General features: G+C 38.8%; 1 protein-coding gene across 1 annotated transcript; it reads left to right on the top strand.

Annotated features, from left to right (window-relative positions):
* The first annotated feature begins 2,088 nt into the window (after positions 1 to 2,088).
* Positions 2,089 to 7,446, top strand: vgll4l (vestigial like 4 like). The gene is made up of 5 exons (XM_028813392.2): positions 2,089 to 2,397; positions 3,383 to 3,545; positions 3,633 to 3,891; positions 5,298 to 5,385; positions 5,982 to 7,446. Exons 1-5 carry the CDS (start codon positions 2,331 to 2,333, stop codon positions 6,251 to 6,253), a joined length of 849 nt encoding a protein of 282 aa, XP_028669225.2. The 5' UTR covers positions 2,089 to 2,330; the 3' UTR covers positions 6,254 to 7,446.
* Positions 7,447 to 12,763: the final 5,317 nt, after the last annotated feature.

Genomic DNA, 12,763 nt, shown 5'->3' with positions numbered 1-12,763 from the left:
TATACTGTAGACTAATCCTGCAGCTGCCAATATATTGAGAGGTGTCATCACTTTCAAATAAATTTCACAAGGCAGACTCTCTAGAGGCACCCAAGACCAGAGAACAATACAACAGCTTTTCTTAAGAATCACACTAATGGGCTCCTCTCTGTTTATCGATTTGCAAATGTTTAATTGCAGACCTTCTTCATCATGCATGAAAAGAACACTTCCTCAGAGACAAGACAAATAACCTTAGCTCTAGTTTATTATTTGGATTTATTTTTCTATTGATGTGTTTGCTTCCCAAATTAAGAGCGGTACAATAAATCAAACAGGCAAAATAAATCATGGTGAAAAAAAGTTGCATCTGCTTCTTTACTGCAAATTAGACATCTGCCCTTAAGTTGCCTTTAATCTGGAAAAGATTTCACAAGGCAAGCTCACCAAAGGAGACAGACATTATACTTTACTCTTTGCAGCCTCCCACAGTTGCTAACAGTCTTTAAATCAGAAGTGGCGAGTTTAATTTTTTACATGAGTTGTCCTTTCTTAGCATTCACCTAGTAATATGTTTTCAATGGGAGAGTTTGCAAATCTACTTGGTTTCCTTTGCTCTGTTTATAGAATGGAAAAAAATGGAAAATGCCACATATATAGAAATGCTATCAGTATAATGAAAGGAAAATTTGATGTCTAATTCTGTAAAGCCAGTTCAATCATATGGTCTCCTTAAGAAATGTATTTTCCAGCCTGTTTATGAGACAATTATGAATGCGTAAGAGTGAAGCAAAGTGCTAGAGAAGTCAATAAGAAGATAAATTACACAACAATTGTGAGTAAGCCCTCATGTATAAATTTAAACTTGAGTCTTTGGAACGTCTTACTGATGAAACTTCTTGCTGAATTGTTAAGGCTCAGACACAAGAATTAATAATTCTAAAATTATTATCATAAAAACAGAAATAGAACTAATAGATCAGGTATAAATACTGTTTGTGTTCCCGGTCAGTGTGATTGGGCACAGGCGCCAAACAAAGCAGTAACAGGTGCAACACAAGGATCCACACTGTATAGAATTGCCAGCACATCACAATAACTACCAATTTAACAATTTCAACTGATGGAACTTTATTTCAGTTATCTATAATAGCGTCGATTATTTTCAGTTTTATTTACAGGATCAATATGACATTCCCAGAAAAAAAAAACAGTTATTTGTTTCATCTCCATTCTTGATATATTGATAGTGCTCTGCTTTACTTCTATGAGAAAAGGGATTATTCAGTTGAGGGTTCCTGCAATGCCATCGAGCTTATTACTATAAATAAACACCCCAACGACACCTCGTAAGGTATAATATTAAATCTTCGAATCTTCGGCGCGATTTGTAAAATAGATAACTGGAATTCGTTCTGTATTTACGCAGACATCACACTTTGAAATCCTGCACTTCTAATCCTGCATAAGGCACCGGTTACTTATTTTTAAATAATCCACTAGCACCTCCAAAGGAGAGCATTTGTATACTGCACTGTGCTCTGTTTCCACTGTGTAAAATAGCATGCACCAACAATGCACATTTAGGTTATTTTATTATTTTACTTGGTTCCAGATATGCTCGACGAGGCACTGGTACGTTTCTTTCTTTCAATTCTGAGAGTATGTTTCCTGAACTGCAGCTCTTAAAGAAACCTCACACTAAGTGAATAATATGTTAGAAACATGATATACGCAATTACACCACCAATAAATCACAGACTATGAAGCACAGCAAAATGATTGTATCATAGACGTAGAAATGGTATTTGAATACTGCTGAAACGACAGCGTTAAAGGGTGGTTTCACAAATACCACAATTAGGTACCCAAACCATTTTTCAGACCCTAAGGAGGCAACCCAAAAGCATAACCTGTAATTTATCTTCGATTATCCACATTTCAGGGTAAATTTGCCACCACCGAGAACGCGACTCGATGCGTCACGTGAGCTCTACTCAAGGCCAAACAAAAAACCTGAGGACAAAGGAGAGGTGGGGCCTGCAGGGATTGGCCGTCAAGCCCACCAATCATTTGCAGGTAGACTTTAAAACGCGCTCGCGGCTCGATACAGGACACAGTCCACGCGATATAGTCAGTAAGCGTTTAACAGGGTTCTTTTGTTATAGTACTGAGAAGGCAGACAAAAGAGCTTTTTTTTTGCTTTCATTTTGATCAACAGAGTATTATTTTGGGGTTTGTTTTTTTCCTCTGGATTTTAAAATCCTGATCGAAGCTTCTTTGTGCTTTTGACAGTCTGAGTCTGTTGTGCGTGTTGTTTCTCCTTAACGTTTCATCCCACGAACTGAAGGATGGCGGTTGCTAATTTCCAGTATATCACTCGGATGAACAGTGGATTTAAGGTCTACATCCTGGAAGGTAAAGAAAATCCGAGTTTCAGTTACGGGTATGAAGATGAAGGGTGGGCGGGTGTGATTGTTAGACGGTGTGTCCCTTTGTCCTTCGGTGTTATCTGTGTAAACAAAAGAGGGCTGCGTGTTTTGCGCCTGTGACATTTACTGCTTGTGGTCATGGCTTTTATGTATTGGTTTGAAATGTCCCATACACAAACAGGTATAATTTTAACAAAGTCAGATAATTTTTTGTTTCCTTGTCAATGAGTTTAATCCGCAGCATCAGTACTGAACGCAAGCAGAGTTCCGCATAGTATATAGTATGCTCGAATCTTTTACAGAGTGTACTTGGATTGCCTTTATTACAAGTTTTTATTTTTGTTTGAGTTTTAAGCCCTCAACTAAACCAATTGAGACAGTGATGTCAGTATTACGTTACTCAGCACTGCTTCCAGCTAATCCGATTGCTTTTGCTTTCCCAGGGCTGAGCTCAAGTTCTGGCTTGTTCAGCACTGTGCTAGGGGTTGGAAATTCCCAGAATTCCAGTTATTGCTCTTAGGAATGCTGGAATGTAGCTGCTTGTTGATGTTTAATCCAGAAGCTGATTGTATACATTTTGGTTTAATTTGTGGCTTACAGGAAATATTTATTGAAATTGTGAGCTCCTGTCATGTTTTAGGTGGTTGAAATCTGATTTGTTGGATTATGAAAAGTGTGATCTGGCTTTATTGTCTACAAGAATTGACAGCTTTACTCATCAGGTGGAATCTTTTTGGTTTACAGAAAAAAACATTTTATACTTTATAAATTTATTGTCAATTTAATGTGGTGGGTCTTTTGTTCTCATGTCTGGTAGCGAAGACTGAGTAAAAGTACAATGTAAGCAAAAGCCAAGCCTTTGTGTATATATTTTAGCTAGATTAAACTGAAAGTCAGTTGTGCAATATACTGTATTTCATGTAGTCTATTAGAGTATTATTCATTAACCACAGACTTGTTTTCTTTAATAGGCCAGCCTAGTTTAAGAACTGACGACCGTTACAGGCAGTTGTCCAGTTACAGGACAGGAATTCCACCAGTCTATCCAATTAAGCGCAAATATTGCACCGAAAACAATCATTCCGCTGATGAAAGGCCCTTGAAACTCCGCAAATCGTCACTGGCTCTAATTACGTAAGTAGATTTAGCTATTAATATCCAGATTGCCTCAGATTTTGTTCATAAAGTTTGTTTTCTAACAGATTTTGTTTTCTCTGGTAGTAGAGAGAGAGCATTGTTTGGTGACGCCACAAGAAGTTTTCAGAAAGAGCCTGCCCATGTTGCTCCAGATCGTAATGCTCCTCCTGTCACTGCAGCAGTGAGCTCAACAAGTCCCATCCACAGACTTCCAAGCCCAGTCTATGCAAGTCCTCCCATGGATGAACCTTTGGCTTTGATCAAGAAGCCAGGCTATTGTTCACCAAGTGAAGGTGCTACAGCAAATGGAAGCTCACCGAGCAGCACTGTAAGAATGCAGCAGGTAAGAGACATAGTCCCATGCTTTAGAAGAAAGATGCATAAGTTTCATAGTATTTTGATTTTCTTTTGAACAATTTTAGTGAATTTTAAACGGTATAAGCGTGCTTCCACTGACACTGGGAGGGGAGAGACAGGCCTGCAGGCCTTGGCTACTCGGGCCAATCTGATCTCCAGAGATACCAGTAACAAGGCCAGGAATGTGTTTAGCAAGTCCAGACAGCACCCTGCTGTGACGATAAAAGTGGGGCACCCTATATGTCTGTCTCTGCAAGCCTAATGGCACAGCCTCTGAGACATCCTGATACTGAGAGATCACTGAAATATTTTTGTATAAAAATTAATTTGGTAAAAATTACACACAACATTTCTTGTAACGTCTTTTTACATACTGTTTACATAACTGATGTACTTAATAGCATTTCTGCATATGTTTTTAACATCAGCAGAGATAGCTATGTGATGGCTGATGGCAACAACTTTGAGTTGTGTACACACTGTCACTTTTAAGTTATTAATAATTAGTTCTGTTAAATAGTCCGTCAGTATAAGGCATATTTCTAGCTAAAAAGATGCTTCTTGCAACACCCCTCCCTATATCTTAATGAGACTTAATTATTAAAGGCACATCTTATTTTCTTAATTCCATTAATTACACCAATTTCATTAGATTATGCATTTTCAGTTCTTCCAGTTTGTACAAGACTTCAACAATCTGCTAGATGCAGCATGTGTCTCTTATGAGGGTTAAGTTCCCTTTCACTGCATTTTGATTGGTATAAATCAAAATTGCTGATACATAACCTCTTTATAGCTACAGGATTGAGAGGTAGTACTATGCCATTTGGTGCAATCCATTAGTGTTAAATATGCTCCAGTGCAGTTATTCATCCTCTTTCAGAGCAAAGCATCCAGGCAAGTATTTACAGGTCTCGAGCACCTATCCCACAACACGCCTTTTTAAATCCTCTGATTACGGAAACTGGGCAGATCGCTAGAGTGACAGTTGCCGTTTAAATTTCCTTACCTAGTTTCTTAAATATGTAAATGATTTGGGAGTAAAGGGACAAGTTATTTCATAGTGATAGCTGAATGTTTTGCTTTAATTCACTCTAAAATCCATCCATCCATTATCCAACCCACTAAACCCTAACCAGGGTCACGGGGGTCTGCTGGTTCCAATCCTAGCAAACACAGGGCGCAAGGAAGGAACAAACCCCGGGCAGGGCACCAGCCTACCACAGGGCACACGCACACACTAGGGACAATTTGGGATCGCCAATGCACCTAATCTACATGTCTTTGGACTGTGGGAGGAAACCCATGCAAACATGGGGAGAACATGCAAAATGTATGATAAAAATTTTATGAAGTAGCATCTGATATGATTTTCCTCCTTTGTCTTTACAGATGCGGCCTTCGGTGATAACCTGTGTTTCATCCTCTCAGCGTGCAAGCAGCAAATCACCTGATCTTCCTTCAAGCTGCTGCTCTGCTGGTAAGTATTAAAGTCTGACAGGCTTCAGTATTCTCTAGTATAGAGGCATCTTGTGAAAACCCCTCAAGTAGTGCAGGTAGACCCAGTCTAGGTGCTAACCGGGGAGAAATTGAATTTCAGTTATTCCAAACAAATGCAAGGTACAACATTCAGATGAAACTTTTCAAAAAGTGTCCAATCTTGTTAAAGGGTAACTTGGACAACAATTCATCAGTGCACACCATTGGCTGTTTAGCTTTTCAAAAGACATTAAGCTTTCTCATTGCTGTCCTTGCAATTCTAAAATATCCACGGATTTCAATTTTCTGAAGAAGTTATTCCTCCTAATAGTGGGGATGGCAGCTATGAGATCTATTAAAGCTTTTTTTTTAAAATTGTGTGTCTATTATGAAATAAGCACATATTGCTATTTTTAGAGCTTTTATGGAAAGTAAAGTATTTGACAACCATTGGTAAGCAATATTTTAAAATTTGTAGTGCCAGTTCAGCTTAACAGTTTATCCAGACTTTTTGGCTACTGAAAGCTGCTGCATGAATAAAAGATGTCTATTCTGGCATATGCAGATATATTAAATTTTGCCTTATGTCTATTCTAGCTTCTCTCGTACCTCCTTCTTGTGATCCTGTGGTTGAAGAACATTTCCGTCGGAGCCTGGGAAATTGTTATAGAGAAGCAGATGCGAGCTTACAGCATGTGAGCGTCTCTGTAGATGACCACTTTGCCAAGGCTCTTGGGGACAAATGGCATCAAATCAAGGGATCTCCTTCACCAGGCAGTCCAGGGTCTGGTGCCTCACCTGTAAGAGGTCCTAGTCCTCACAGCCCTACAGGATCCTCCCACAGCCAGCAATCGCCAGCTTCACCGTAACTGTGGCAAGCAATCTGTAAACTGCAACAGAACAGAAGTTTTTGCCAAGCTGATGGGGGAAGATTCTCTATCAGCTCAAAAGCACAAAAGACTGGTGTCTCACACCCAGTTATGTATTTGAGTGTGCCTTTCTCCTCCAGTCATCAAGTACAGTTGCCATTCAGAAGTGGATGTGATTGTACATTCTTTCGGCTGGACCAGTTTATGGACATTAAAAGCAGAGGAGTACATGGAAGGACACAAGAATACATGTGTTAATTGCAGCACTGAACACACATTTCAGTATCAATACTGACAGAGCTTGGGCTGCTACCATAGTAATTGACCAATAATTGGGGTTTCTGGTCATGATCTAGTACTAAAACAAAACTTGACACCATTTAACTTGTACAGCAAGGTGAACAAAACCAAACAGATTTAGACAGCTGAAATCCATTATAGCAGTTGTAGTTTAAAACTGTGATAATAGCGGACATTTCACCATATGTAACAAGTCTCTTAGAATAAGCCATCTTTAAATAGGCAAGTGCTGCTACGTTGGCTTAACTTTTCTATTTCTGCTTGGACAACCAGTCCAAGATTCCATGTGACTTTTATACACAAACGTGGTTTATACCTACAAAATTTAAACAAATTTTGAAGTAGTATGACATTGAAAAATAGTTTGGGGGAAAAAAATGTTATGGCTGAGCCTTCATTTTTTTTTTTTTTTTTTTTTTTTTTTTTGAAAAATGTTAATTGCCTTTCACATAGAAAATGTAGCATGTCTGTGTGTTGAATTCAATCGGCAAAATGTCCCTTCCATCAATTTCTTAACCACTTATTTAGGTCAGGCTTGTATGGAGTTGGTGCCTGTAATTGTGTATATACTGTATGTATATTGTGTTTTTCCCTGAAAGATTAAGCATTTTCTAATGTCATTTGTCTTGAATCATTGTTTAATTCTGGAGCTGGACCTTTTTTGTAGAGTTTTTTTTTTTTTTCAGAATTCTTTCTTCCTGGGACTTCTACTGTGTAGTCTGTCTTTGACTTGTATTTCTGTGGAAACTTAAGGCTCTAAGAGCTTTGTTTTATTTTTGGTTGTCCAATGTAATGTTTGTTTTTTGTTTTTGTATTATATTTATTATGTGGGGGGCTATCTGCACATGAGGTGGTATGATGGAAATTAATTTTAATAAATATTTTATACTTTTTGTTTTTTTGTCTATTCAATTGAAACAACCTTATTTTCTATATACTGTAACATGTAACTGTTCCCTGTGGTGCACCTTCTCAATTCAGTTTTCAAGAATTCTAAAACTCTAGATAGACGAGCCGTAATAAAACATTCTGGTTTTGAGTTTACAGGGTAGTGTTGCAGAAAGCTTTGTCAAATTCATATTTCACCACAGGAGATAGACTGGTACAAGAGATCGGAGTAGGTATTTGATCAGCTTTGGAGAACTGTAATCTGGTAAGTGCAATGACAAGGGCACTGACAGCTTTAAGTTAGGGTATGTTCTGATAAAATTTCAGTTGAGTTTAGTTGTCATTAATGGTAATGTAGTCATTGGCTAAATGGGAATCAGATACGATATAGATTGAAAATTCTTAATTTAAAGACTGGAAAAATTATATAGGTTCTGTTTGCCAGCAACTGTTCAAGTTGAAACCCTTTTTATAATAAACTTTTGAGGCTTTAAACACTTGTTCTGGATTAGAAAGGTCAAGTAGCACTGTAATAGGTACATTTTTCTTAACCTTGCTTTATTCATACACAAATAACTAGTAGGTGGTTTTAAAACACTGGACAGGAAAAAGAAAACACACAACCTATGCAGGGAAAACACCCCAACATTGAAGTACACTTAGGCTTTACTTCCTGTCACCCAGCTGCATTAACCACTTTTTTTATTTTATTAAGAACACTAGATTAAGTATTTTTAGGGTTGGCAGAACGGTTTTGGCACACGAACATAAAACTGGCAATCTGCTTTCATTGTCCAATCCAGAGAGATATGGCTCTGTACCCTGGCCAAAGCCAATGTTGTGTGCTATTTCAGGGAGGTCTTGAATACTTCCGCAGTCTAAACTAATCTTTTCAGCAGTTTCTATTTTGAAGGATGTCAAATTGCAGGATCAGTTCTAAGGAATGACCAAGAAGAACGTGCACCTGAAACAATTGCATTTCAGCAGTTACAAAATTTTATGTGAATAAATAACTTTGCACAACCTTACATTCTTGTTTTAGGGCATAAAACACAATTGGTGTGTAGGCATGCCATAACAGGAAAATTTACTAATTAAAATTTTTTCTATCAAGTAATATTTTGAAGTAGTTAAAGCTTATCTTCCGAGTTTCTCTAGGTACATTTTGGCTTCTGATCCCTAATATTTTTCCAAATATATATACTGTATATATACAGTATATACTGTTTGAGAAAATGCAGCACTGTAATGTCAACAATAATTGCTGGAATAAATGTATTTGATTATGAAAAAATAAAACAACACAGTACAACAGAAAACTGACAACTGAAAATTAACAAAGGTTGTATTACAATACTTAGTTATTTTAAATGACCACCTCTGATTCTCCATGCCGATGATCCACTGAATCTGCTCTTGTCGGATGTTGTTCCATTTAACTTGCAGGCCTTTTGTAGGTAGATGTTCATGTCTCCAGGTGAGGATCCAGAGCATTCCAAATGGTCTGCGGGGTTAAAGTCAGGAAGAAGGCGGGCCAGGACAGTACCTGCACACCAGCATTCCCCAGGATGCAGTAGCTGTGTTGACAATAGCTGCACGCGGTCTAGCATTGTACTGCTATAGGGACTGACATCTTGGAGGTGTGAGCAGAGAGCCTATGACAGGCCATTTTAGTGGACAGCAGCATGAAGTCTGTCCCTCATTATTCTGGATTTGATGTGGACATTGTGTTTGCTGACAGATCTGAAATGGTTTCTCAAATAGACCAGTCAGATGCGTTGGTCTGGCTCTGGTGAAGTTACTTGAGGGTCATCAGATCTTAGACAATCATCTGTCCTCGTAGTCTGCTAAGACCTTGCCTGCAGTTTTGGCACAGTGAAGTGGCTTACTCCATGGTGTCTGGCAACAATGGCACATGATATGCCTGCCGAAACATGATGACATTTGAGGCATTATGGAACTGAAAAATGACCAAGTGTGACCTTTGATTTTAATTTTAGCTTTTTAAAGCAGACCTGATCAGGCAATGTTGCAGTTTTACCCTTTGATTAAAAGTGCACCTAACGAGTTTTTATGTTTTTGGCAAGTTGCAATGCCTTACAGCACAAGTTGTACTGCTGGTCAGAGGACGAAAAAGTACACAAAAGTACACAAGCTATAACTATGTTTCATTTCCATCTTTTTGTTCTTCTTTTGGATGCTTCCATTTAGGAGGCGCATAAAACTGATCATCCATCTCCATCTATCCCTGTTTTTTTTACATCATTTGCTGCCATACTGACCACCTTCATGTCCTCCCTCACCATATCCTTAAACCTTATCCTTGGCCTTCCCCTTTTCCTCTTGCCTGGCAGTTCCATCCTCAACATTCTTTCCCTGATGTACCCCTCATCTCTCCACTGGATATGCCGACACCATCTCAATCTAGCCTCTCTCGCTTGGTCACCAAACTGTTGTACCTTTATTGTCTCTCTAATATACTCATTCCTAATTCTGTTTATCCTCGTTACTCCAAGTGAAAATCATAGCATCCTCAACTTGTCACATCCAGCTCTGCTTCCTGTTTTTTTGTTCATGCCACCATCTCCAAGCCATACAACACAGCTGGTCTCACTACCATTTTATAGACCTTCCCATTCACTCTTGCAGTTACTCTTTTATTACAAAATACTCCTGCCACTCTTCTCCACCCAGTCCACCCTGCCTGTGTTCTCTTCTTCAACTCTCTGCTGCACTCTCCTTTGCTTTGGACTGTTGAACCCAAGTACAGTCATGAAAAAGTTTGGGAACACCTCTTAATTCTTTGGATTTTTGTTTATCATTGGCTGAGCTTTCAAAGTAGCAACTTCCTTTTAATATATGACATGCCTTATGGAGACAGTAGTATTTCAGCGGTGACATTAAGTTTATTGGATTAACAGAAAATATACAATATACATCATAACAAAATTAGACAGGTGCATAAATTTGGGCACCCCAACAGAGATATTACATCAATACTTAGTAGAGCCTCCTTTTGCAAATAAAACAGCCTCTAGACGCCTCCTATAGCCTTTGATGAGTGTCTGGATTCTGGATGGAGGTATTTTTGACCATTCATCCATACAAAATCTCTCCAGTTCAGTTAAATTTGATGGCTGCCGAGCATGAACAGCCTGCTTCAAATCATCCCATAGATTTTCGATGATATTTAAGTCAGGGGACTGTGACAGTCATTCCAGAACATTGTACTTCTCCCTCTGCATGAATGCCTTTGTAGATTTCGAACTGTGTTTTGGGTCATTGTCTTGTTGGAATATCCAAACCCTGCTTAACTTCAACTTTGTGACTGATGCTTGAACATTATCCTGAAGAATTTGATATTAGGTTGAATTCTTTCACCCCTCAACTTTAACAAGGGCCCCAGTCCCTGAGCTAGTCACACAGCCCCACAGCATGATGGAACCACCACCAAATTTGACAATAGGTTGCAGGTCTTTTTCTTGGAATGCAGTGTTCTTCTTCCGTCATGCAAAGCTCTTCTTGTTATGACCAAATAACTCAATTTTTGTCTCATCAGTCCAAAGCACTTTGTTCCAAAATGAATCTGGCTTGTCTAAATGAGCATTTGCATACAACAAGTGACTCTGTTTGTGGCGTGAGTGCAGAAAGGGCTTCTTTCTCATCACCCTGCCATACAGATGTTCTTTGTGCAAATTGTGCTGAATTGTAGAACGATGTACAGATACACCATCTGCAGCAAGATGTTCTTGCAGGTCTTTGGAGGTAATGTGTGGGTTGTCTGTAACCATTCTCACAATCCTGCGTATACGCCACTCCTGTATTTTTCTTTGCCTGCCAGACGTGAGTTTAACAGCAACTGTGCCTGTGGCCTTCCATTTCCTGATTATATTCCTTACAGTTGAAACTGACATTTTAAACCTCTGAGATAGCTTTTTGTAGCCTTCCACTAAATCATGATACTGAACAATCTTTGTTTTCGGATCTTTTGAGAGTTGCTTTGAGGATCTCATGCTGTCACTCTTCAGAGGAGAGTCAAAGGGAAGCACAACTTGCAATTGACCACCTTAAATAACTTTTCTCATGATTGGACACATCTGTCTATGAAATTCAAGGCTTAACGAGTTAATCCAACCAAATTGGTGTTGCAAGTAATCAGTATTGAGCAGTTACATGCATTCAAATCAGCAAAATTACAAGGGGACCCAAATTTTTGCACAGCCAGTTTTTCACATTTGATTTAATTTCATACAACTAAATACAGCTTCACTAAAAATCTTTGTTCGGAAAACACTCCAGTACTCGGATGTTCCTAGGAAATGAAAGACATACCACTGTTACCTTTCTTGTTGAAAGTAAATTAAATTATTATGCAGGCTGAGAGGGGTTCCCAAACTTTTTCAAATGACTGTATTTAAATTGTCTATCTTCGCCACCTCTGCTCCTTGCAGTTGCACCCTTCCACCATCTTCCGTCTCATTTACGCACATGTGCGTTACTCCTTCTGACTCTCATTTTCCTTCTTTCCAGTGCATGCCTCCATTTCTCTTGATTCGCCTCAACCTGCTGTCTACTCTCATTATAGATCATAATAGATAGATAGATAGATAGATAGATAGATAGATAGATAGATAGATAGATAGATAGATAGATAGATAGATAGATAGATAGATAGATAGATAGATAGATAGATAGATCTTTATTGTCATTGTCACTTTTACAAAGGAACAACGAAATTGAAGGTGCAATCAACTCAGTGTGAGGAATAAGGGTTAAAAAGACAAAAAGACAAAAAGACAGAATATAATAACAAACCGAATAGTAATAAATATACAAATTGCACTTGTTGACCTAAGGTCTATATTGCACATTGGTAGAATAATATGGAGCAGTTTTATTCTGAGTTCAGGGCCATGATTGCTTTCGGATAAAAGCTGTTTTTAAGGCGGTTTGTCCTAGTTTTCATAGCTCTGTATCTCTTGCCCGATGGCAAAAGCTGGAAGAGGCAATGACCGGGATGTGATGAGTCCTGTGAAATGTCTATTGCTTTTTTGCGGCTTCGGGAGGTGTAGATTTGTTCCAGAGTGGGGAGGGTACAACCAATTGTTCTCTCCGCTATCCTGACGACCCTGTGTAGCGCTTTCTTTTCTGAGGAAGTGCAACTGCCGTACCACACACACAGTCCGTACGTGAGCACACTCTCAATGGAACAATGATAAAAAGCAAGGAGCAGATTTTTTGGGAGGTGGTTCTTTCTGAGAATTCTCAGAAAATACAGTCTCTGCTGCGCCTTCTTTAGCAGCTCCTTGGTGTTGGCACTCC

This window comes from Erpetoichthys calabaricus, chromosome 11 (genome assembly GCF_900747795.2).
Source record: "Erpetoichthys calabaricus chromosome 11, fErpCal1.3, whole genome shotgun sequence".
NCBI lineage: Eukaryota > Metazoa > Chordata > Cladistia > Polypteriformes > Polypteridae > Erpetoichthys > Erpetoichthys calabaricus.
The sequence above is the reverse complement of the archived record's forward strand: the minus strand, read 5'-3'. Positions and strand labels throughout refer to the sequence as shown.

What these genes read in the sequence shown, in the direction of transcription:
- vgll4l (XM_028813392.2), top strand. Translation starts at nt 2,331, where the DNA reads ATGGCGGTTGCTAATTTCCAGTATATCACTCGGATGAACAGTGGATTT. An exon ending in TAAGGTCTACATCCTGGAAG is followed by an intron (nt 2,398 to 3,382) that starts GTAAAGAAAATC and finishes TTTCTTTAATAG; the next exon opens with GCCAGCCTAGTTTAAGAACT. An exon ending in TCGTCACTGGCTCTAATTAC is followed by an intron (nt 3,546 to 3,632) that starts GTAAGTAGATTT and finishes TTTCTCTGGTAG; the next exon opens with TAGAGAGAGAGCATTGTTTG.